This window comes from Kogia breviceps, chromosome 15 (genome assembly GCF_026419965.1).
Source record: "Kogia breviceps isolate mKogBre1 chromosome 15, mKogBre1 haplotype 1, whole genome shotgun sequence".
Lineage (NCBI taxonomy): Eukaryota > Metazoa > Chordata > Mammalia > Artiodactyla > Physeteridae > Kogia > Kogia breviceps.
In genome coordinates, this window is record NC_081324.1 from 55,461,947 (window position 1) to 55,488,744 (window position 26,798).

The 26,798-nt window shown below is 39.2% G+C and overlaps 1 protein-coding gene across 10 annotated transcripts in view; it reads right to left on the reverse strand.

The window, feature by feature from the left end:
• The window catches only part of MYOM1 (myomesin 1), a 154,402-nt gene that overhangs the window by 60,764 nt on the left and 66,840 nt on the right, over nt 1-26,798 (reverse strand). For all 10 annotated transcript variants that reach the window (XM_067015301.1, XM_059040824.2, XM_067015304.1 and 7 more), the window contains 7 exons: nt 25,907-26,068; nt 18,972-19,113; nt 16,275-16,474; nt 14,405-14,461; nt 8,602-8,726; nt 3,919-4,102; nt 3,273-3,447 (listed from right to left, as the gene is read on the reverse strand). In XM_067015301.1, coding sequence (XP_066871402.1) covers nt 3,273-3,447; nt 3,919-4,102; nt 8,602-8,726; nt 14,405-14,461; nt 16,275-16,474; nt 18,972-19,113; nt 25,907-26,068 — 1,045 coding nt within the window. The remainder of the gene's footprint in view (nt 1-3,272; nt 3,448-3,918; nt 4,103-8,601; nt 8,727-14,404; nt 14,462-16,274; nt 16,475-18,971; nt 19,114-25,906; nt 26,069-26,798) is intronic.

Genomic DNA, 26,798 nt, shown 5'->3' on the forward strand with positions numbered 1-26,798 from the left:
AACTATACTTTAATTAAAAAACTAAAAATAAATTTAAAAACTTCAGAAAAAAGTATATATAGTACCTATTACAGAGCCTGGCTATAGGAGGCATTTAATAAATAATAGGTGGTATTAATAACATGATTAATGACTATTTCAGGGATATACTTACAGCTGTAAGGCACTGGCTGCTCTAGTCATAGAGGCCTATTCACTGCCTCCCTGCATGCCATGGAAGATACAATTACTTGAGAAATTGACTCCAGAATTGTCATTTGCATTTAAGGGTCCAATAATGAGATGTGAATCCATGGGCAGTTTCACACATAAAACAACCCCACTCTTTAATAGCTATTATGGCTATAAAGAAAAACTGTCTCATGAATCACTGTAACATTCTAATGCATCCTGAGGACTGTAAGCAGAGGAAATAACAGGTCTGCTAATGACTCTGTCACTAGTAGCATGTTGAAATATTTAATAAGGGCAGTCATAATGTAGGCCAGCTCAGTTCAGTAAACATTTATTTATTTATTTTTGTGGTATGCGGGCCTCACTGTTGTGGCCTCTCCCGTTGCGGAGCACAGGCTCCGGACGCGCAGGCTCAGCGGCCATGGCTCACAGGCCCAGTCGCTCCGCGGCATGTGGGATCTTCCCGGAGCGGGGCACGAACCCGTGTCCCCTGCATCGGCAGGCGGATTCTCAACCACTGCGCCACCAGGGAAGCCCTCAGTAAACATTTATTAAGCACTTCAGTGTTCCCGACACTGAGCTAGGTACTGAGGATACAAAGATGAATAAAAAATGGTGCCGGCCCTTGAGCAGCTCTGTTCTATTTATGGAAAAGCAGACTCTGCCTGCCCTCCATGAAAATTTCTAAATAGTCCCCAGAACATGTGGGGAACTCAGAGTAAACGTGAAGCACACAAACAGGCTAAATGAATCTCTTGCAAAACATATTGCCTTCTCCCGTTAACTGGTTTGTCTTCATTCTCTCCTGTTCTGCAAAAGGAACGACTCATCCTCTGGGGGTCCTTGGACTTAGAAATGGCCAAGTCAGAACCTGCCTAACAAGCCTGCTTGACAGTTGGGGTGGGGTGAGTCTCCTCTGAGGTTGGTCCTAAATCAAAGGAGACTCAGAATTTGGATGCAGGCCAGAATTCATCATCAACTTGCAAAGCTGGTTGATAAAATATTCAAAAGCAAGAAAAAAATAACCCTCCTCACATTAGAAACAGACACAAGGAGACAGCAAAGTATTCTGAATGTCTTTATTTTGGTGTTTATATCTCCTCAGCACTGGATTTAACTATCCTGATGTTCAAAATTTGTAAAATGTTGATACTTGTTTCTGCTCATTTAAAATGCCTGCATAATTTATGACACTGGACAGCTACATGAACAAGAATCAAACTGGACTACTTTCTCACACCATATACAAATATAAACTCAAAATGGATTAGACTCAAATGCAAGATCTGAGACCATGAAAGTCCTAGAAGATAGCATAGGCAATATGCTCTTTGACATTGGTCTTATAATATTTTTTTGGCTCTGTCTCCTCAGGCAAGGGAAACAAAAGCAAAAATAAACAAATGGGACTACAGCAAATGAAAAAGCTTTTGTACAGTAAAGGAAACTATCAACAAAATGAAAAGGCCGCTTACTGAATGGAAGAAGACATAAGCAAATGATATATCTGATAAGGGGTTAATATCCAAAATATTTAAAAAAAACCTCATAAAACTTAACATCAAAAATCCCCCAAACAACCCAGTTAAAAGATGGGCAGAGGATCTGAATAGATATTTTCCCAAAGAAGACCTACAGATGGCCAACAAGCACATGAAAAGCTGCTCAACATCATTAACCATCAGGGAAATGCAAATCAAAATCACAATGAGCTATCACCTCACACCTGTCAGAATGTATATTCTCAAAAAGACAAGAAACAACAAGTGGTGGCAAGGATGTGGAGGAAAGGGAACGCTCATGCATTGCTGGTGGGATGTAAATTGGTACAAACACTATGGAAAAGAGTATGGCGGTTCCTCAAAAAATTAAAAATAGAACTACCATACCATCCAGCAATTGCACTTCTGGGTATTTTTCTGAAGAAAACAGAAACACTAATTCAAAAAGATACATGTGTCCCTATATTCACTGCAGCATTATTTACAATAGCCAAGATATGGAAGCAACCTAAGTTTCCACTGATAGATGAATGGATAAAGAAGATGTGGCATATATATACAGTGGACCATTACTCAGCCATAAAAAGAATGAAGGCTTGTCATTTGCAACATGGATGAACCTAGAGGGGATTATGCTAAGTAAAATAAGTCAAAAAGAGAAAGACAAACACGATATGATTTCATTTCACTTCTATGTGGAATCTAAAAAACAAAACAAATGAGCAAACGTTAACAAAACAGAAACAGACTCATAGATATAGAGAACAAACAGTTGTCTGACAGAGGGAAGCAAGGTCAGGGGTGAGTGAAATAGGTGAAGGGGATTAAGAATTACAAACTTCCAGCTACAAAATAAATGAATCATGGGGATGAAATTATAGCATGGGGAATATAGCCAATAATATTGTAATAGCTTTGCAATGGTGGCAGATGGTAATTAGACTTATCGTGGAGATAATTTTGTAATGTATAGAAATATTGAATCACTATGTTATGCACCTGGAACTAACATAGTGTTGTAGGTCAATTATACTTGAATTTAAAAAATAATAAGGGACTTCGCTGGTGGTCCAGTGGTTAAGACTCTGTGCTTCCAATGCAGGGGGCACGGGTTTGATCCCTGGTCAGGGAACTAAGATCCCACATGCCACACGGCATGGCCAAAAAAAGTAATAAAATAAAATAAAATAAAATAAAATAAAATAAAATGCCTGGTTAATTTATGTTCGCTAGAGCCTATTAGATCCTTGAAATCTAGTATCACGCTGGGTATTAAAACACGAACAGAGGGTTAAAAAGGACAAACAGCATAAAGGGAGAGAATCAGAAAAGAGCTATGAAATGATCTCTTATCATAGCTGGCAGTGTGTGTTTCTAAGTGTTTAATATCACTAGTAATCCCTTTTTCAAATGTATGGCTGTAGACATGTTCAATTTTACATTTATCTGGATATTCAGAGCATAATGTTTTTAATAATCTCCCTGTGTTGGATGCTTGTGCTGCTGTTTGGGTCCATGGCTGCGTTCCTTTCCTCAGCCCCTGTGGTTCCAGCATCATACCCCCACTCCCCTCCACCCCCTGCATATTGCAGTTACCTCGTGCCCTTCACGGGGTTGTTGTTGCAGGGTTCCCACTTGCCAGAGCCAACAATGCTTGACTCTATGTAGTACCCGACCAGCTCCTTAGCATCTTTGGATTCCTCCCACATAACGACAACTGATGTGTCTGTATTTCTGCTTGGGATGATATTGCTCGGGGGCTTGGGGATGTCTAAGAAAAGAGGGAAATGATGGTCCAGCCCAATGTGGTTTAGAAATTCATTCTTATCACATATGCATAGACATACACACACATATATAAATTTTACACTAGTAGTCACGTCAAACACACAGTTCTTTTATAATATATTTGTTAAAGCAGAAAGTTTTTTAAAATATGCTATTTTGGGAGTACAATGAGAAACTAAATACCCAGGAACATACCAACCCCTTCCAGAAAAAAATACATTAGCAATACTGTTGAAACTCCTGGAGAAGTGTACTTTCATAATAATTCATAATAATGAAAAATTTTAATGTATCAGTCAAGTACAGTCATCAATTACATTTATAATATGAAAAAAGGATGTTATGATTTTTACTTTTGAATATATACGTATTCCAATAAGAGTTTTGCTTTGGAATCCTCTCTTGAATTGAAATTAAATAAGTTTACAGAGGCTCAAACAAACTCTATACTTACCAAGTTTGTCCTCGACCACAGTCACTTCCGTTGCCTCGGAGGGCTCACCAACTCCTGCTGAATTGGAACAGCGAACTCGGAAACGGTAGGATTTCCCCTCAGCCAAGTCAAACAGAGCAAAGCGGGGAGACTTCACAGGGAGCTCCATGTTCACCTGCTGCCAGTTTTCTGTTCCTGCATCACACTGCAGCCAGAACAGTGGAATCCATTGAAAGCACAGAAAGAATAAACTGGAACTCTAAGCCAGGCATCTTCAAGTTCGTTTATCTGCCAACAAACTACTACCTGTTATGCAAATTGGACTGAAAAAGAGATTTGGGGGAAATGGGGTATGAAACACCTGAAGTACACAGGATTATCTAAATCAAATATGGCTGTATTGTTGAACAAATATGCTGTTTTAATACTTCCCTTCCTTTTTAACTAAATAAGATCATTGGTCTACTTACAAAAGTCCTTAATTTATTTAGATGATAGTTTGGGGTCAGATACTTTTCTAATTCTTAGGGTAGGTAATTAAAATTTAATATGCTATATTAGATACTTAAATTTCCATTATGTTGTTATGAACTGTGTTATTTTAATTGCGTTTTATTTAATGTCTCATAACATCATGCAGGTCTGTGCTCATATACCACCTCCTCAGAAAGGCCCACTTGATCACCCTCCTTCCATTACCAATCTGAAAGTTTTATTTGCTCCTTTCCTATCTCTCTCTATCCCTTACTTACTCTGCTTTATTTTTCACCAAAACACTTATCAACACTTGAAATTAAATTATTTATTTGTTGTCTCCTTCATTGGAAAGTAAATTCCAGTGAAACAAGTTCAGGGAGCTGTCTTGTTCACTGCTGTACCTCAGAGCCTGGAATTGTTATCTAGCACATAGTAGATAAACAACAATTTTTGTTTCTGAATTAATGAAGTTTTCTGAATTCTGAATGCATAAAGTTAGTGTAAGATAAAGAAAATGTTATTTTTTTGCCCATATTTTAGAATAAATAATGGGTAAAACCAATTTAAAGATATTTTATCCTTGAAATTAAATTGATCTACAGTGACTTTGAAATCCCTGAAAGAAGGATGTGGTGTGTATTTGAGCTTTGGTACAGAATACAGTAAGAAAACTATCAGCAGTCTTCAGTAATCCTTTTTCCCTACTATTCTAACTTTCAGCTCTGCCCAAGGTAGCAGAAGTGACTTTGCTCCAGATCTTCTGAACAGTTTTAACAGACTTTTCTGGAAATCCAAATCTTGTGATAGACTGACCAGTTGTCAAGAATGATAAATCTGGGGGACAATAAGTTTATTGGTCCATCACTCAGCATAACCTTCATTGACTTGAAATGAGAGGCAATACGGTATGGTGAAAAGAACTCAGAGGCATCGATTCTGGTCCTAGCTTTGTAACAACGAGATATGTGATCCTGGGAAAGTCACATTAGTGTCATCATCTGTAAAAATAAGCAAATTTGACAAGCTAACCTCTGAAGTCCCTTGCAGTGCCTTTTATGATAATGTGTCAGTTGTGTGTGGGATGGTAGAGAGGATAAATTCCCCCAAACAGTCAATCTGCTCCCCACTGAGGGACAGAATTCTCCCAGACTTTTTATCCTTTAGTTTATAGCTTTGATTCATTTTGACATCTTCTCCCTTAGGGAACACACAAACATTTATCAGTCATTTACACTTTCATAATAAAAATAGTAGTTGCATTTCAGTGTGCTAAGAACTTTACCCCATTGTAATTCTTTAATCCCCTCAACTGTGCTCTGAAGTAGGTACTGTGGAGGTAATATTGTGTGATTATTGAGGTTTTCCAGAGGAGACTTAGGCTTGGAAAGGTTGAAAGGCAGCGATGTGTAAGAGCTGGATGTATGGAACTGAGCCAGACTGCCAGGGTTCAAATCCTAGCTCTCTCTTCCTAGTTGTGTGATCTTGGGCAAATTATATACCCCCATCTATGCTTCAGTTTCCTCATCTACAAAATAGACATAATGTAAATGAAAGTATTTCCCTTATAGGATGACAGTAAGAATTAAGCGAGTTAACACACGCAGAGCTTAGAACAGTATCTGGTCCTTGTAAACATTAGCTATTTTCATTCCTTTGATAGAAACAGAGCTACCATGTAATACAATCCTTGCCTCTGACATGACCAGACTTCTGATAGGGGAATGAGAGAAAGAGCTGAAAACATAAGACATCTGAGGAAAAATTGGGGGGCTGAGAAGAACACAGTAGGATGGAAGGGTTGGGAGTGCTGAGACCCAATTTATCTAATTCCTCTCAATATCAAGCATTTCAGAGCTCACAGACATGGCATAACTGGTTGCAAGCCTGTCACCATGACAGGCAAGTTCATCCTTAATGTGCAAATCCCAGGTAAAGAGTTCCATGAAGAAATGCAAGCACAGGGGTAACCAAAGAGGCAGCACTGCTGTAGGCGTGAACATCCTGGGGATGGAAACTCGCCACAGGACGAGAGCATGGGAACATCTCCCTTAAGAAAGGTGAACGTATTAGATAGAAGTGGTTCATCAGAGATAATATGAGACTTGGCTCAAGAGAACGGTCTAGCATTTGGATAGTTCCTCTGTAAATGTGCCCAGGTCTCTGGATGTGTGCTGCTCCCCTACTACCTCAACGTCCTGGCCCTTTTGTCTGTCTGCAGTGCCTGTACAGGCCTCTTTACCCACACCGCACTCATAAATCTCCCTTCTGTTCCATACGAACATGTGCAGTGCTGGAAGAACATTTAAATTTTAACCTGGCTCACGTATTTAGGTCTGGAAAAGCGACAGACTTTCGTGGAGAAATTCGAGTTTATGTGACCAGAGGAGATGCTCAACAGAAGCTAAAGTTGACTCATCTCAAGAAAAGGCCTCAGCAGTAGGTTCTTACTGTGTCATTATTCTAAGAAAGATGGTAATTACTGTCACAGAGCTTATTCAGAACTATCTTCATGTGGAGCATTTCAAAAGGATTCACTGGGGAGGGTGTATTAAACACACCAGGAACTGAATGTTTATCACTCTTTGTCTTGTCCTCTATTAAAAAAATAGAGGGAAAAAAATTTTAATCAAGAATGCTACTCAAGTTATATTTTATTTGAAGCTAATATCTAGAAAATATAAAAATTAATAAAAATATAAATTTTTAGTATTATTTTGGTAAAATCAGACTTTCTTTGAAGTCCATATTACACGTTGAAGAGATGATCCACTTATTATTACCGATTTGTTAGGGATAAGAAGAAAGTGAGGAAAGCTCCTCAAAGATGTGAGTTAAATGTTCTCATCAAAGAAAAGTATAATAATTAATAAAGGGAAACCACCGACCCTAGTGTTTTTAGCTCCAGTATAATTTTCTCAAGAGCTGCTAATTAGAAATAATTAAAAGGCCATAAAGATAGTTGAATATTGCTTTTATGTTGTTACTTAACTTGCAGATGTTTACATACACCTATATTCCTATGATATCTATTCTCTGTAATAATTGTCAGGAATTGAATGATCCAAGTAGCATCAAAGGTAAAAGAGAGGACGTTAGGAAAATTAATTGAGCTCCATAATATTTTTGCAAAAAAAAAAATGACCTTTTCTATGATTTTGCTATGAAAGCAAAATGTAAATGATACCTTAACATGCTATCACAGAATTTTATAAAAATAAAATATAACAAAAAAAGTACAAACAGTTGTTTCATTCACTGTTCTAAAAAAAGGTGCATAACTACCAATAAAAATGTTCTTACATACAAGATAAATTTATTTTGATTTTTTTCAATTATATCCTAATCAAAACCTTCTTAACAGTGGATTTTGAACCTCAGTTTCAGCACATTCTCTTTAAATGCCCTTTTCCAGTACCAATTATCCCTTTAGGCACGGACTTCCTCTGCCTACACCGGGCCGTGTGCCTTGCCTGGCAGGTGCTCCCCTGTGCACTTGCAGCTGGGGTAGCTCCCCCAGATAATGTCTTGTCCAGGTCTTGCTTTTCTCCATTTTCTCAGCATAAATACTTATTAGAACTCCCCTCAAATATGGGTATAGGATAGATTCACATATAATTTTCATCATTCCACCCATTTTAGGCCTTCATTGTATGCTGTCCTCTCCAAGATAACTACAATATAATTGTAAGATATTTGAGGGAAAGAACTAGCCAGTATCTTTCTTGATTGTAACCCCTGACCCCACCCTCCCACCAGCACTTAGAGTAGTGCCAGCTAAGCTCGAGGGAGCACGTGAGGACTTTCTGTCTTCACTCTCGCAGTCATTTGAAAGTATTGTAACTTCTATTCCTCTCTCCCATCTACCCTTCCTGCAGAAGGACAAGTGCAGAGAGATGAAAAGGCATTTCTAGGGCAAGGGAGACAGAAAAAGTGTCGAGAAAAACAGTGTCACAGCGGCAATCTACAGTTTCAGGAACATTTCTCCTCTTAGAAGGGTTATGAGTTGGGATCTGTGGACCTTGTAGGAGTCTATGGGTGACTCTCAGGGATCCATAAACCCCTTGAACATTCAGGCAAAGTTCTGTGTGATACACATTTTTCTATAGAAATAGTTCATAGTTTATAAGAGTTTTTAAAGTTCAGGACACAATAGAAATTTAATCTCTACTTCCTTAAAGAAATCTTGAGGAAGTGGCAAGAGGTATAAAGTTGATCCCAGAGTCTTACCTTTTCTACAAAGTAGAGGATGCCCTCATGGCCACGCTGACGGGGGGGCTTCCAGCTCAGCACCACGTAGCTCTGTGTGGCCTCGATGACAGAGAGGTCTGTGGGGGGCCCGGGAACAATACCCTCTGAAAAACAACAGGGAAGAGTGAGGGGCACACACTTGGGAAGCCCAGGACACTCAGAGTCACAGAGGGAGGAAGAGCTAATTACTGCTCCACAGTAAAAAGAAGTACCTTGTCTCTAAAATTCTTCCTAAAACTTTCATTCATTCATTCATTCAAAGCCACAATTTTACTTTCTTTGCTTGACAATTTTAATTTCCTTACAGTCCTGAAAAACAGTAGCAATGATACAAGTTGTTTTCTGTACATCTTACTTTTAAAAAATAAATTTATTTTATTTTTGGCCGCGTTGGGTCTTTGTTGCCGCGTGCAGGCTTTCTCTAGTTGTGGCGAGCAGGGACTACTCTTCATTGTGGGGCGTGGGCTTCTCATCACGGTGGCTTCTCTTGTTGTGGCTGGCAGGCTCTAGGCGTGCTGGCTCAGTAGTTGTGGCTCATGGGCTTAGTTGCTCTGTGGCATGTGGGATCTTCCCAGACCAGGGCTTGAACCTGTGTCCCCTGCATTGGCAGGCAGATTCTTATCCACTGTGCCACCAGGGAAGCCCTTCTGCGTATCTTAAATCAGCTTTTGGACAGAATATCTTTTCAAGTATGCTTGGGTGGCAAACAACCTTGGAATATAGAAATAGTATATCTTCTAGTTCAGAGAGTTGTTTCTGACCAGAATAGTGAAGATAATGTCTTTCTCCAAGAAACTTTGAGTAGGTTGGTGAGCAGCTCCCTTGTAAGACTGGGGTTTCCTAAGGGCAAGCTTTCTCAGCTGTGATGCAGATCTCTGCATGGGCAGCGTCCACATGTGTGGCTCCATATAGCCCTGTGGGGCTCAGGGAAGCAGGGGGACCAGTGAGAACACGGAGCTCATGCTGTCTGCTGTGCTGTGTAACAGAGTCCTTTCTCTCTGACCCGGGAGTCTCATGCCTTTTGTCAGCATCTATGAAACTGCTATGAAACTCGCTGGCTCGTAAGTAGGGTGAAGTTTTAGACCCTCCACAGTTCTTGACACTGGAGTGGCCTTTCCATGTGAAACAACTAAAATAATGAGCAAAATATATGCAATGACCATTTATAGACATTGGATATCAATCATCATAGGACAATGATACCCCACGGCTGGAAAATTAGGTGAGCCCTACCACTGTCCCAGCTTACTGTCTGGAGGGAGTTTCAAGGCAGCAGCTCAGAAAGAGAAACCCCGGTGGAGCCTGGCAGTCTCCCTGAGTGGAGGAGAAGAAGCTAGAATTCCAGGGAGGGCAAAGTGTGCACAGAGAGAGTCATGGGGAGGAAAAGGTTGCACAGAGAGAAAGACTTCAGAGACTTGAGGGGGTCTCTTTGGAGTATTCACCTGAGTATTGATCAGCACATGCATACAAGGAAAGCACCTGAGGCCGGGAACACCCACACAAAAAACCTGGAGGGAAAAATTCTCAAAGCTCTCAAAGGACCTGGGAGAGTTCATGTTCCCACCAGCCAGATTGGAAATCTCCTAACTCATGGGGCATCTGGTAGAGTACTCAGAAAGGTACTACCTCTGTAATTCAGCCAAATTACAGCTACACTAAAGGCTGCTCTGATTCCACCAAACAAAAGCAAACCTTGAAAGAATCAAATTGTTTCCCCAGAACAAAGCTCAGAATATTTATAGAAATAAAAAAATATCCAGCACCAAACAACATAATTCAAAATGTCTGGCATCTCATTTAAAAAAAAAATGACCAGGGAATTCCCTGGTGGTCCAGTGGTTAGTGTTCTCACTGCCGAGGGCCTGGGTTCAATCCCTGGTCAGGGAACTAAGATCCCGACAGCCACGAAGCACAGCCAAAAAAAAAAAAAAAAAAAAAAATCACCAAGTATGCAAAGAAGCAAGAAAATACAACCCATGAAGAGGAGAAAAATCAATCAATGAAACAAAACCAGAAATGTCACAAATGATAGAATTTGCAGACAATGACATAAAGACAGTTATTATAAATATATTCCATATGTTCAAGAGGCTAAAGATTAAAGATGATAATTAAAGACATGGAAAATATAAAAATAATACAAATTAATTTCTAAGATGAAAACTACAAAGTCTTTTACAAAGAATATATTGCCTGGAATTCACAGTAGGTTAGAGGCTAAAGAAGAGAAGAATAGTAAAAGTAATGACATACCAGTAGAAAGTAACACAGAAAGAAATGAAACACAGAAAGAAAAAAAGACTGATAGGAAAAATGAACACAGCATCACTGAGCTGTGGTTTCAAGAGGCATGTAATTGGAGTTCCAGAAGAAGAGAAGAGAGAGAGGAGTATAGAAAAAATATTTAAAGAAATAATGTGAAAAAGATTTTCCAAATCTGATGAAAACCATAAATGCACAGATTCAAGGAACTTGCAAACGCCAAGCACAAGATATGAAGGAAACTACACAAATGCACATCATAATCAAATTTCTAAAGCCAGTGATAAAGGGAATATCTTAAAAGCAGACATGGGGAAAAAATACATTACATACAGAAAAACACAAATAAGAATGACAGGAAAAAAATGATAGCAGTCATTCTTACAGTGCAGACCTATATTACAATGGACCAACCTCTAAAGAAAGACTGTCAACCTAGAATTTTATAGCTGGTGAAGATATTGTCCAAAAATGAAGATGAAATACAGACTCTTGCAAACATACAAATAATAAAATAATTCATAACCAGCAGGATTGCACTATAAGAAATATTAAAGGAAATGCCTTAGGTGGAAAGAAAATCACATCAGATGGAAATCCACATCTACATAAAGAAATAAAGAGCAACAGAAATGGTAAAAATGTGAGTGAATACTGAAAACTTTTTTCGTACTTTTAAAATTTCTTTGAAAGCTTTGTGACTGTTTGAACCAAAATAATAACATCGTATCATAGAGTTTATAATATATAAACAAATAAAATACATAACACCACCACCATGGTTAGGAGGGGTAAATGGAATGATACTGCTGTAAATTCTTAAACTACATGTGAAGTAAGATAATATTACTTGAAGGTATGTTGTCATATGATGTATATTATAAATTCCAAACTACTATAAAAGAAAAAAATAATTATAGCTAGTAAGATAACATAGATAAAATGGAATAATAAAAGATATTTAATCCAAAAGAGAGTAGAAAAAGGGAAAAGAAAGCAAACAGATGGAAGGGATAGAAAAGAACTAGCAAGATGGTAGATTTAAATGCAGCCATATCAATAATCACATGAAATGTAAAAAGCTCAAACACCCCAATTAAAAGGTAAAGATTACCAGATAGCATAAAAAGGCAAGGCCCAATTATATGCTGCCTACAAGAAACATGATTTAAATACAAAGACACATAGGTTAAAAGTAAAAGGAAGGAAATCATATGTCATGCTAACACTAATCAAAAGAAAGCTGGGGTCGTTATATTCATATCAGACAAAACAGATTTCCAAGCAAAAATGTACTACTGTGGATAAAAGGAGTCACTTCCTAATATTAAAGTGGTCAGTGCATAAGAAGATATAACAATAAAAATGTTTATGCATCTAATAACAGAGTCTCAAAACACACGAAACCAAACCTGATAAAACTACAAGAAGCATTTAAATCCACCATTTAGTTGGAGATTTCATCACTATTTTATCAATAATTGATAGAGGGGCTTCCCTGGTGGCACAGTGTTTAAGAATCAGCCTGACAAAGCAGGGTACACAGGTTCAAGCCCTGGTCCGGGAAGATCCCACATGCCGCAGAGCAACTAAGCCCGTGCGCCACAACTACTGAGCCTGAGCTCTAGAGCCTGCGAGCCACAACTACTGAAGCCTGCATGCCTAGAGACCATGCTCCACAGCAAGAGAAGTCACCACAATGAGGAACCCATGCATCACAACGAAGAGTAGCCTCCACTGGCCACAGCTAGAGAAAGCCTGCGTAGCAACGAAGACCCAACCCAGCCAAAAATAAATAAATAAATTTAAAAGAAATAATTGATAAAATGAGTAGATAGAAAATCACGAAGAATAAAAGACTCAACTGAAATCCCAGCAGGTTTTTTTTTTTGTAGAAATTGATAAGCAGATTTTAAATTCTACATGGAAATGCAAAGACTTAGAACAGCCAAAACAACTGTGGGGAAAAAAAAAGATTAGAGGACTTATACTACCTGATTGCAAAACTGTGAAGCTTTAAAAAGAACATGAAGCTTATAAAAGCTACAGTAATCAAGACAGTGTGGTACTGGTATAGAGAAAATAAAACTGACCAATAAAGATTCCAGAAATAGATCCACAAATATACAATCAATTGATTTGGACAATGGTGCCAAGGCAATTCAATGGGGCAAAAAATAATCTTCTCAACAGATATTGCTGAAATAACTGGATAGTCATATGCAAAATAATAATAATAACTTAGACCCTTAATCCACACAATATAGAAATAATTAATTTGAAATGGATCATAGATTGAAATATAAGAGCTAATGCTATAACATGTCTAGAAAAAAAAGAGGGAAAATATCTGAATGAACTTGGATTGGGCAAAGATGTCAAATATGATGCAAAGATGTCAAATAAGCACATGAAAAAGTGCTCAACATTATTAGGGAAGTGCAAATTAAGACCACTATACACCTACTATGAAATACCACCATGGTACAAAACACCGCTATGCACCAATTAGAAAGGCTAAAATTAAAAAGACTGACCATACCACAAACTGGTTACAGTGTGGAGCAGCTGAAACTCTGGACTACTGCTGATGGGAATGTAAAATGGTACAACTATTTTAGAAAACAGTTGGCAATTTCTTTAAAAATTAAACAAACATCTATCAGATGACCTATCCATTCAAACCCTGGGTATTTATCCAAGAGAAATGAAAGTGTATGTCCACAAAAACACTTAACAAGGAGGTTCATAGAAGCTTTCAATGGTGAAGGTATAAATAAATTGGAATAAACTGATACATGCATCAATATGGATAAATCTCAAAATAATTATGCTGAGTGAAAGAAACCAGACAAAAATGAGTATGATTCCATTTACCTAAAATTGTGGACAGGGCTTCCCTGGTGGCGCAGTGGTTGAGAGTCCACCTGCCAATGCAGGGGATACGGGTTCGTTCCCCGGTCCGGGAAGATCCCACATGCCGCAGAGCAGCTAGGCCCGTGAGCCAAGGCCGCTGAGCCTGTGCATCCAGAGCCTGTGCTCCGCAATGGGAGAGGCCACAACAGTGAGAGGCCCGCGTACCGCAAAAAAAAATAAATAAAATAAATAAAATAAAATAAAATTGTGGACAACACAAATGATGGTGACAGAAAGCAGATCAGTGATGGCCTGGAGATGAGGAAGGGGCAGGAGGGAGGTATTACAAAGGGGTATGAGGAAACTTAGGGGTGATGTATATGTTCATTATTTTGATCACAGTGATGGTTTCACAGGTGTTTGCACATGTAAAATTTATCACATTGCTCATTTTACAGACATGCAGTTTAGTGTATGTCATTATACCTCAATAAAGCTTAAAAAAAAAGCGATTCTCTGACAACATAAGTTACTTCATGATCTCCAAATATTTCAGAATGTTCTTTCCCAAACACTTAAATAACATACATGGTAGCCTCCACAACAAAAGCCAAACTGCATAGCAGAGCACTGGCAATACTATCTGGGGAAAACATGGTTTTACCTGTTGGTTCCTCCACAGTGACAATGATCTGTCCAGTCCAGGGTGCTGAGGGGCGACCTGACAGAGATAAATACAAAAATCAGAAACATTCACAAATGCAGTTCAGTTACACTGAGAAATTGGTAAACTGGCCAGATTAGTCCCAAATGGGTTTGTTATTAGTTTACTTATGTACCTTCTTAGTGAGTCTTACCAAGCATGCACATGGTATTTTGGGGAGAGGGGGCACAGTCTCTGTTCTCAAACAACTCACAATCTGCTAGAGTCCACATTTCTGGAACTGTACTGACACAGGAGAGGTAAACAGCCTGTGTTCATACACTGTTCCCCATGTATCTCCTGAAACACTTAGGCTCTCTCACCCTTCTTGAGAGATAGCATTTAATTGGGAGAAACCTTTCAGGAACAATTGTAAGCCGGGCTGTTAGTTATGTCATAATGAAGATGAAAGAGGAGAGGGGCGCTGATCCTGCAGTAAAGCTCAACGAAAGCAATTTCTTTCCATTAATTTTGAAACTGTTATTTACAAAGGAAAGCAGTTTAGATCCCGAGTAAGGAAAATGAGTGAGACAGGCAGTATAAAGTTAAAGAGGAAATTCATTTCTGTGATATCAGAAAGACATCAGAGAGAATGATTCAACTCCTGCTTCAAGTGAGGGACTTTTCACCAGAGTGTGTGCAAAAACAGAAAGGTGATAAGCAAGATAACTCATTTTCAATCCCAACAAATCTTATTTTCACTGAAATTTATTAAAGAGGAGTAAATGAAAGTATGAGATGGAATTAGGAAAGAGGGAGGGAAGTTGGACAGTGGGTGAAAAGCGATTGGAGAGTAATCAAGGACCCTGATTAGAAAAGTCTCCAGAGAGAAGGTGACATTATTTTACTTAGATTTTTATGATGCCACTACATGTACTTAAGGTCAAGAATAACACTGAAAATGTTATAAATGGCATAGACCAGTAGTCCTCAACTAGGGTGATTTTGCCCCCCAGGGACATGTGGTAATGTCTGGAGACAATTTTGATTGTCACGATGGGGGTTGTGGGGGAGGGGGGTGGTGAGGAGGGGGTGGGGGGACCATAGGCATCTAGTGAGTAGAGGCCAGGGATGCTGCTAAACATCTTACAATGCACAGGACAGCCCCCTACAACATAGAATTACCTGGCCTAAAATGTCAGTAGGGCCAAGGTTGAGAAATCTGGTATAGACTGAAATGCGAAATTCCAACAATTATTTTAATGCCATTTTATGGTCCCTATTATTAAGGATGCCATATTGGTTCCTATGAAACAAATGCAGAGCATAATTTATGTACCACAATTTTGACATTGAGACTTGGAGGCTAAATATATGAAAAGATTATTTTTGACTCTAACACAGAAACCCGAGTACAGATCAGACACGATGTGTCATAAATGTGTTTTTCCTTTGATATAAAGAAATTCACAGTGTTGAGTATTAATGCTCTAAGGGATAAATTCAAGAAAACTACCTTATAATTTTAAGAAAATGAACCAGAAAGAAAAGTATATTTGAACTGTGCTAATAAAATGAAAAAAAAAAAGCTCTCCAGCCTCTTGGTTTTCATATTTCATTTCAAACACAATGCCTGGAACTCAGTCAAATAAGGCAAAGCTTTCTGAATCAAATAAAAATAACATAAAATAAAGCGTTTAGTGAACAGATGAGTCAAAAAACAAATACTTTTTTGTTTTTGTCTTCTTTTCCCCTGGATTTTTCTGAGCAGTAAAGGATTTCTTATTCTCTTCTCCCTCTAGTGGAGGGTGGAGGAATAACCTTGCAATAGGATCTATTTCAGGCATATTAAAAAAATTCAAGATGATCCTGAAAAATGAAAAATGCTTACTTTTAAGTCTAGCTTTCTCAGCTGGATCCAGAGCAGCCACAGGCTCGGAAACACGAGAGGGGAGACCTATTCCAGTTTTGTTCACAGCTCGAACTCGGAATATGTAAGAACGACCTTCTATCAATCCAGTGACTGGAAAACGAGCAAATTTCACAGGTGTGTCATTGCACTGAGACCAGCTGTCTGTGCCCACCTCACACCTAAGGGAGAGAGAGTGATGGACAAAATGGAAAAAAACAGAGTAGGAGGAATCAGACTCCCTGACTTCAGACTATACTACAAAGCTACAGTAATCAAGACAATATGGTATTGGCACAAAAACAGAAATATAGATAAATGGAACAGGATAGAAAGCCCAGAGATAAACCCATGCACCTATGGTCAACTAATCTATGACAAAGAAGGCAAGGATACACAATGGAGAAAAGACAGTCTCTTCCATAAATGGTGCTGAGAAAACTGGACAGCTGCATGTAAAAGAATGAAATTAGAACACTCCCTAACACCATACACAAAAATAAACTCAAAATGGATTAGAGACGTAAATGTAAGACCGGACACTATAAAACTCTTAGAGGAAAACATAAGAACACTCTTTGACATAAATCACAGCAAGATCTTTTTTGATCCACCTCCTAGAGTAATGGAAATAAAAACAAAAATAAACAAATAGGACCTAATGAAACTTAAAAGCTTTTGCAAAGCAAAGGAAACTACAAACAAGACGAAAAGACAACCCTCAGAATGGGAGAAGATATTTGCAAATGAATCAACGGACAAAGGGTTAATCTCCAAAATATATAAACAGCTCATGCAGCTCAATATTAAAAAAACAAACAACCCAATCCAAAAATGGGCAGAAGACCTAAATAGACATTTCTCCAAAGAAGACATACAGATGGCCAAGAAGCACATGAAAAGCTGCTCAACATCACTGATTATTAGAGAAATGCAAATCAAAACTACAATGAGGTATCACCTCACACCAGTTAAGAATGGGCTTCATCAGAAAATGTACAAAAAAACAAATGCTGGAGAGGGTGTGGAGAAAAGGGAACCCTCTTGCGCTGTTGGTGGGAATGTAAATTGATACAGCCACTATGGAGAACAGTATGGAGAACAGTATGGAGAACAGTTAAAAAACTAAAAATAGAATTACCATATGACCCAGCAATCCCACTACTGGGCATATACCCAGAGAAAACCATAATTCAAAAAGACACAAGCACCCCAATGTTCATTGCAGCCCTATTTACAATAGGCAGGTCATGGAAGCAACCTAAATGCCTATCTACAGATGAATGAATAAAGAAGGTGTGGTACATATATACAATGGAATATTACTCAGCCATAAAAAGGAATGAAATTGGGTCATTTGTAGAGATGTGGATGGATCTAGAGACTGTCATACAGAGTGAAGTAAGTCAGAAAGAGAAAAACAAACATTGTATATAAACGCATATATGTGGAACCTAGAAAAATGGTACAGATTAACCAGTTTGCAGGGCAGAAATAGAGACACAGATGTAGAGAACAAACATATGGACACCAAAGGGGGAAAGTGGTGGGGTGGGTGGTGGTGGTGGGATGAATTGGGAGATTGGGATTGACATATATACACTAATATGTATAAAATAGAGAACTAATGAGAACCTGCTGTATAAAAAAATAAATAAAATAAAATTCAAAAATAAAAAATCTTACTAGATTTGTAAAACAGTGGTGCATTTACATAGAGGGATACTTTTACAAAGGAAGATAGTTATGTTTTTAATTAATATACAGATGAATATTTTTTAAAAAAGAATATATCTAAAACTTCACAGTTCATCATTATTCAATGATGAAATAACATGTAAACATTTAGTGTATGGTTAAATAAAGTATAATGTATTATAAATATTTCTCTGGTTGGTACTGAGCCCAGTAGGCATATACTTACTTACTGCTATAAATACTAAGTTTAATCCACCTTGGTACAAACCTGTCATACTACAGTGGCATAGATTATCTGCCCCTAGTGGTTTTTACAGTCAGGGTTTGTTACTCAAAAATGGAAGAGAATTGGAGCAACTATTTGAAAAGAAACTAAGTCAGACAATAATGTATTTAGGTCAATAATCTAAATTTGTTTCTAAGTTGGCCAAGCTCACTGGATAATTCATATGTAAGACCCATTTACTATAAATATAAAGCCTCTAAGTTTTGGATAATATAAACAGCAACGATTTGTAGATAAAACATAGCTTAATACTATGGATATTTGTTATTTCTTTGTCAAACGTGAATCCTGTGATATAAATGAGATTTTGTTAGTATTCTTAGAGTATTATACTTTAAATTACTTAATATTCTTAAATTACTGACATACTAAGAATATGGACATTAAGTATATTGAATACCAGCTATTTCATTTCTAAAGTGGCCTCTATTAGATGAACAAATTCATAATATTCTTTCCAAATTAGTGACTTGGGTTGGTAGTACAATTCAAGGATTATCTTTGGAATCTTGGTAAACAGCTAGGTATGTGTATATACATATATATATACATACACACCAGACAGAGACAGAGACACAGAGAAAAGAGGGAGAGGAGACCAGTAAAGAAAACACTTCATCTAGAAATGGTGGGAGAAATCAAGCATGTGTCTCTATGGCCAAATCACTCTAACTGAAGTTAGACTAAGTACTAACTTATCAATAAAATATCCCAGAATAGGACTCCCTCCATCCACAGCCGGCTGTTTCCAAGAGATGATGATATAATCTTTGTTGGCATCCAAGGACACCACATCCAAGGGAGAGGCTGGGGCTCCTTCAATCTCTGCATCAGCATCTGTAGGGATACAGAAGGATCCTGTTAACCCTCTCAGATGTGCTCTGTCAGCCCCAAAGGCCAAGGTCTTAGTGCAGACATTTCTCACCACACCACCGCAGTGGCTATATCTTTGGCCCCAGTCGAGCAATCTTCAATTTTGTATTTTGCTTACCAAAATAACAATGTGTCCTTTTCACCATCAGTACAAGGAACATTATGCTAGGAAGGGCTCTGAAAAGGACCCATGACCTCTGCCTCATGGCCCTTGCCTGCCCAAAATGTTCTAAAAGAAAATAAATAAGGACATGTTGAGGACTGCTACCAGAAAAGTCTGATGTAAGTTATGTCAGGAAGTCTGTTCTTAAGATAATTATTGTGCAGCGTTACTCAGAAACTATGAACGGCTCCAAAGGGGAACAAAGAGCCCCTTCTGTCACCTTCTAGATACATCCACAAGAGAAGAAGAACCAAGAAGCTTTGCCCATCCCTGTGCTGGGACCACCATTTTGGAAGAGAAACAAAAACATTCATTTTAATTAAATGTTTGTTCCCAAGGTGAAGATCCTTGTGAAAGTAACTCTGATGAAATAGCCACATCTGAGCTTAGTTTATCTGAGTTTAGTAAAAGTCCAAGACTATAAAAGAAACAGTTCAGTGACTGTTCATGAAATGGGATCCTCTGACAGTGGGTCCCCTCAGCAGTGTATGCACAGATAAATTAGTGACTCAGGGATGTTTTTAGGAGGAAAGGAAGGGGAATGAAAATAACCAGATAGTAGCCTTTTAAGTGAAAATTATTAAGATAAGAGTCAGAGTCTCAAGGGGAAGGGAACCACATTTGCCAATTCCTCTTGACATCTGGTCAACCCTTTAACAACTGGAATTAGTAGGAAAGGAGGCTGAGACATGTAGGAGCCACTCACCCAGGGAAAACACTCTTGTTGACTGAATAATAAACACTTTCTTTTCCTATGATCTACACTTCTGTAACTCTTATAAGTTACTGAAACATTTGCTAACAGGGCTGTGCATTATCACAGATAATCTGTGAAGATCTTAAATCAGTTTGGTTTTGAACATTCTGTTTCTTGCCCCATGAACCTGCATGAACCCATGAACCTGCAGGATAATATCTCCTGCATAAGTGCTATAAGAGAGTGTAACCAAATCATCGTGCCTAAAACAATGCAGAATTCCTGCATGCCACACAATGGCAAATGGGCATTTTGGTGGGGAGAAACTTTTTTCCTTTTAGGCTTTCAGAGCACTGGATGGTGGGGAGAAGGTCTGCTGATGGTGAAGGTGGAGCAGAGCTAAGATGGAGGTGGAGATGCTGAAGTTAACAGACCTAATAGCTGCTCAGCTGTGAGGGGGACAGCTGGCAACCTCTAGCCATGTCCCTTTTTAGCAAAAAGTCCATAATGTAACAACCAGCAACGTTGGTGTTGATAGATAAATCCATTGTATGTAACAGAGCCTGGCAGACAGCAGACATTTAGGGAGCCATTTCTCAGCATTTCTACAAAATTGCTTGGAATATGCCATTCGCCATGTGGACTTGACAATCTTTCAAAACACCATTCTGTATAGCAGCTGCTGGAAGCCAAATCCGAATACCATGCTGTATTGCTTCACACTTGTGCTTTTGGCTCCCAGAAGCTGCTACAGAGCGTCTGGCCCACAGCACCCACTTGGGCAACGTCAGTCCTCTTCTTAGCCTCTGCCTTTCCTTCTCCCGACTCTCCAAATAGTCAAACTTTTTGTAGCTTTGATTAATTAGGCCAAAGATTAGCCTGCTACTCTTTATATTCTGACCCCTGACACAGGCTATTTAATAACTTTTATCAAAATGTAAGTAATTTTATTGTTTACCTTTATTATAAAAGTAGTGTCTGCTTGTAAAATATATGTAATAAAAATACATGTTAAAATCCCTCTTAGGGCTTCCCTGGTGGCGCAGTGGTTGAGAATCCGCCTGCCGATGCAGGGGACACGGGTTCGTGCCCTGGTCTGGGAAGATCCCACATGCAGTGGAGCGGCTGGGCCCGTGAGCCATGGCCGCTGAGCCTGCACGTCCAGAGCCTGTGCTCCGCAACGGGAGAGGCCACGACAGTGAGAGGCCCGTGTACCGCAAAAAAAAAAAAAAAAAAAAATCCCTCATAATTCCATAACTCAGAGATGACTAATACTAACATATTTGCCTAGATTTTTCTAGATTATTTTCCCTATATTTATAAACTCAAAAGTAATTGTTTTTCACAACAATGTAAATCAACTATACTCCAGTTTTTTTAAAAAGTGATTTTTTAAAAATAAAAGTGGGATTGGACTATATAGTTTCATGTAAACCGTTTTTTTCTGATATATTTTCATATTAGTAAGTATACATCATTAGTTTTCATTGCTGTGCAATATTTGTGTGTTTATATAGAATATTTATTGTACTTTATTTTCAGTTCCCATTGGTGGATATCTAGATTCCTTCCAGATTTTCCCCCAAACAAACATTTTTTCAGCTTTGTCCACTTAAATTCCTAGAACTAGAATCACTGGGAAATGCGCACTGTTGATACATAGTGGCAAAACACCCCGAGAAAAGTTAAACCAATTTACACTCACCAGCAATGTGTATGAGTGCTGGTCCCTCCATTCCTTCATCCCAGTGGATTTTAAAACCTTGTAAATCTTTTCAGTGTGATAGATTAATTTTATTGCTTTGATTACTAGTGAAAACTTTTTCATAATTTATTTTTCATTTGTAATTCTTTTTTCATGACATTTATATCCCATCCTTTATCACTGTATCATATTTCTTTCCTCCCTGCCACGTGTGTGGGAAGGGGAGGAAAGAATATATAAAAGTCTAGAAGAATATGTGATAAAATGATAACTTCAGGTATCTCTGGATGTTAGACTTACGATGGCTTTTCTTTTTTTCTTATTTATATTATCTATTTTTTCAGAAAGAACACATATTATGTATGTAATAAAAAAAACTGGCCAAATATGTACAGCTCTGGAACGTGTTTCTGCAGACATATGGTGCTTTCTACACCGATCATTCTGGTTCAGAAGCTATTTTCTAAGCAGCAAAATACCAGAGCTCTAAAAAATGCATTGAAATGGGCTCATGCAGCTCAAAGTTTAAAAAAAAAAACCACCATAAAATGTCACTTAAAACACTTTGGCGGTTTCTCAAAAAGTTAAACACAAATTTAACATACGACCCAGCAATTCCACTTGTAGCTATCTACCCAAGAGAAGTGAAAACCTAGGTTCGTGAATAGGAGCACAAATGTTCATAGCAGCATTATTCATAATAGTCAGAGAGCGGAAACAATTCAACTGTCCATCAACTGGTGAATGGACACACAAAATGAGGCATATCCATACAGTGCAATATTAGTCATAAATAAAAAGGAACAAAGTACCAATATAAAGAACCTCAAAACATAGGCTCAATGAAAGAAAGACAAAAGTAAAAGATCACATATTATATACAGAAATGTTCAGAAAAGACAGTTTATAGAGGCAGGGAGTAGATTAGTGGGAAGTGGGGAAGGGGCACAAGAAATCTCTTTGGGGTGAAGGGGATGTTCTAAGCTGGATTGTAGATGGTGGGTGCACAGCTCTATGAATATTCTGAAAAGCACTGTCCACTTAGCATGGTTGACTCTTATGGTGTGTAATTATATCTCAATAAAGATGTTTTTAAAAGAATCTAAAATATATCATTTAAAATAAACTTACAGGGGAAATCTTTTTCTAAAAGTTAAATTCACAACTCGATTTCTGAAATTTGTCTTTGCAATTTTGTCTTCCCCATGAATCTTTTCAATTCTCTCACATCAACATCTGATACATTTTAGAATCTTCCCTTATTTTGTGGATATGAAAACTGGCTTAATGATACATTTCAATCCCTTCCCCCTGTCTGTGGTTGGTCATCTGAAGTCTGGCCTCAACCTGCAGAGAGCCATGACTCTGGATGTGGGCACTGAGAAATGTTGCTGAGGAAACCCTGGACTGTGTCAGAGTTCCCAGAAAAAGTCCACAGAGGGAATCCTCAAGGCATAACTTAAGCGTTTCTTGAGTCACCAGAGATACTCTTTGGTTCAGGTCAGACTGAGAGCAGAGGCAAAGACTCTGTGTGCTTTCAGTTATCATCTGGCCAGGTCTATCCGGGTGCTTTGTTTAAACAAACATACTTGCTGATAACTTCCAGGGGGTCCATTTTTACTGCAACTGACCCAGAGGGCTACCCCTCCTTTCCCCTCGCAAGATAGGACTTTTCCAAAATGCTTTTGTGTAGGAGGAAGTCTGCCCCATTTTTCAGCTGACATAGATATTCGTGCATCTTTATCAGTTGCAAATCCGTGGCAGAATTCAATGATCATTTGTTATTGTTCAGTACTGGTGTGGTATATAGACTGCTGTCTCTCCCCAGTACCCATTCCTCCTGTTTCCTTTTAGTACCAGAACCCCTGAGCTTCTGCACTTAACAGGTTGCCCAGCTTCCCTCCCTGTGGATGTGTGGTAGAGTGTTCACCATGCAGAAGTGGTGTGTGTGTCCCTGCATCTCTGCCCGTCCCACAGGCTGGAACGGGAACACAGGACAGCACCACGGGGGCAGTGGAGCAACAACGTAGATGGGAGCCAGGACTCTGAATGACTGAACTGAGCCAAACCACCTGGACCACCTTCCTACCTCTGGATTGATGGACATAGGACAGAAATAAACTTTTTAAAAAATTTTTATTTCAGCAGCTTAACCTATTCCCTAATTAAAATCCTGGGTTAGCCATCAGAAGGCCTGTATCCTAGTCTCACTTCTGCTTCTAACTGTGAGGCTTTTGGTAGATCATGTTACTTTCTTGAGCTTTAGTTTTTGCATCTTAAAATTAAGGGGAGGGCTTCCCTGGTGGCGCAGTGGTTGAGAGTCCACCTGCCGATGCAGGGGACGCAGGTTCGTGCCCCGGTTTGGGAGGATCCTACATGCCGTGGAGCGGCTGGGCCTGTGGGCCATGGTCTCTGAGCCTGCGCATCCAGAGCCTGTGCTCCGCAATGGGAGAGGCCACAGCAGTGAGAGGCCCGCGTACCGCAAAAAAATAAAAAATTAAAGGGAGGAATTTCCCTGGTGGCTCAGTGGTTGAGAATCCGCCTGCCAATGCAGGGGACATGGGTTTGAGCCCTGGTCCGGGAAGATCCCACATGCTGCAGAGCAACTAAGCCCGTGCGCCACAACTACTGAGGCTGTGTGGCACAACTACTGAAGCCCGTGCACCTAGAACCTGTGCTCGGCAACAAGAGAATCCACTGCAATGAGAAGCCCGTGCACCGCAATGAAGAGTAGCCCCCGCTCACTGCAACTAGAGAAAGCCCGCTGCAGCAACGAAGACCCAATGCAGCCAAAAAATATATATAAATAAGTAAATAAATAAATATATTTTTTAAAAAATTAAGGGGAATCCTAGCATTTTTTTGTGCCTTCGACTCCTTTGGCAAAGTGGTAAAGAAAACCTAGAGGGCCCTTCTCAGAACAATGTTTTTAAGTGCATAAAATAAAATAAAAATACACGAGTTTACCAAAGAAACTAATTATACTGAAGTACAGTTATAATCACAGACCCCTTGGGAGTCTGTGGACCCCAGTTAAAGACACCTGCATGACCTCTAAAGTTCCACCCTCATCAAAACACCTAGGAGTTTATGGTTCTATTTAATGAACACGAGATTAAAAATTAGCAAGTCTACCTGTATTGTTTATATGTTTATTTTCTGTATATTGTGACGTTTTGACATCTTAAAAGCCTTTCTGGGTGGGGAGGGATTTTCTGCCCCCATCCCCGGGGGCTAGCCAATTTTAACCCGTCCAGAGCTCACCTCCTCCATCTGGCCCGTGTACCCCAGGAGGAAATATTCCTCTGCCTTAATCATCTCAGCACCAGGGACCAGACAACTAAACACGACCCCTGTAGCTTAGGGTCTGCTGAAGTTGTTCACACCAGCCAATCCTGAACTGTTTACCCCGCCCCACCATGCCTTTTCCACGGGAACTCCAATACAGACTGCAGTCTAAGCTCTCCCTTGGGCCTCTTCTGCCTCCTGACCAACCAGTAGTGCCTTTGCTTCCCCATGTGGCCCTGGGTGGTTCTCTAGGACCTATGAGTATAATACTCTTTTCCTGAGCCCCTCCTCTGTCTCCTCGTGTGGCCACACCTGACTGACCATCACGTAAAAGAACACAGAGCACTGCCTTTGTGGCCTGGAAGTGTTCATCATCTTCCAGATGTGCTAGGATCTCATGTAGAAATAACATTCCCTCTAGTACGTGTCTGACCTGTTCGAGACATCACTGAAAAAAGAAAGACTCCTAAAACCAACAGTTATAGTTAGTCTTAAGGATTCAGTTGTAGAGTCTTGTTTCCTAGTTCATTAAAACTAAAGCTATAAAGAAAAGGTCTGGAATGAAGTAATACATTTGCTCTCCAAAATAGATATTCAAGAGTGAGTCCCCATCACTCTTTTATTGTAGCTTCTTCAAACTGAGACGGCTTTTTGCATCACTAGGATTTAGCCGCTCTACACAGACACCTACAGAGCACTGCTCTGGGGGCTCATTGAAGATGAGGAAAGTACTGACACTAGTGACAGTAACATAGTCTGGAAACTGGTCACCTTCCAACTTGTGCTTTCAGGGTTATATTTTTACATTGTCTCTTTCATTGTTACCAAAAATATGTTTGGATAGATTGACATGGCCTCGGTGTTTTAAATATTCTCAGATGTTCTGCTTTTTGCTAGGTCTTACCTCGAACAAAGACGTAAGCGCTGTATTGTTCATAATATTCCCCCATTCGTACATGGATTGTGTAGAGACCTTCATCTTCCTTGTTGAGATGAGAAAATGTTAGTGTTGCCCGATCTCCACTCCAGTGTGTTTGTACCCATTTTGATGGAGAAACAGGAGCCCCTAGGGAACAAAAGTAAGCGAATTAACTGATTTCTTTCTCTATTACTCTCTTCTTCCTCCTTCCCCTCCACTCTTCCCTCCCCCCAATTCTCTCGCTCTTTATTCCTCTTCTTTTATATTAAAAGCCATCTGAATATTAGAGGAAGTCTGTAGGGCTTTGAGTCATTCTGCCATGTTTATATTGGTTAAAATGTTAGAGCAGAAGTGAGGGGACCAGGGCCAGATACATAATCTGCAGGGCCCAGTGCAAAATGAAATTACTAGACCCCTTGTTCAAAAACCAGAGGAAAAAAACAGTCAAGGTACTAAAATATAAGGCTTTGTCCTCTAAAAATAGTTTATTACTTATAAAACATAATAGGGTAATACAAATTGCAAAAAATAATATTTTCATGCCATAATTTTACATACAAAAATAATACTTTATTAATGTGATACATTGGTTGATAATACGATATTTTTTACTTACTTTTCTGCAAACTCAGTTACTTTTAGTAACTTCATTTTATTTATTTATTTATTTATTTATTTATTTATTTATTTTTAATTTTTTTTTTTGTGGTATGCGGGCCTCACTGTTGTGGCCTCTCCCTTGCGGAGCACAGGCTCCGGACGCGCAGGCTCAGCGGCCATGGCTCACGGGCCCAGCCGCTCCGCGGCATGTGGGATCTTCCCAGACCGGGGCACGAACCCGTGTCCCCTGCATCGGCAGGCGGATTCTCAACCACTG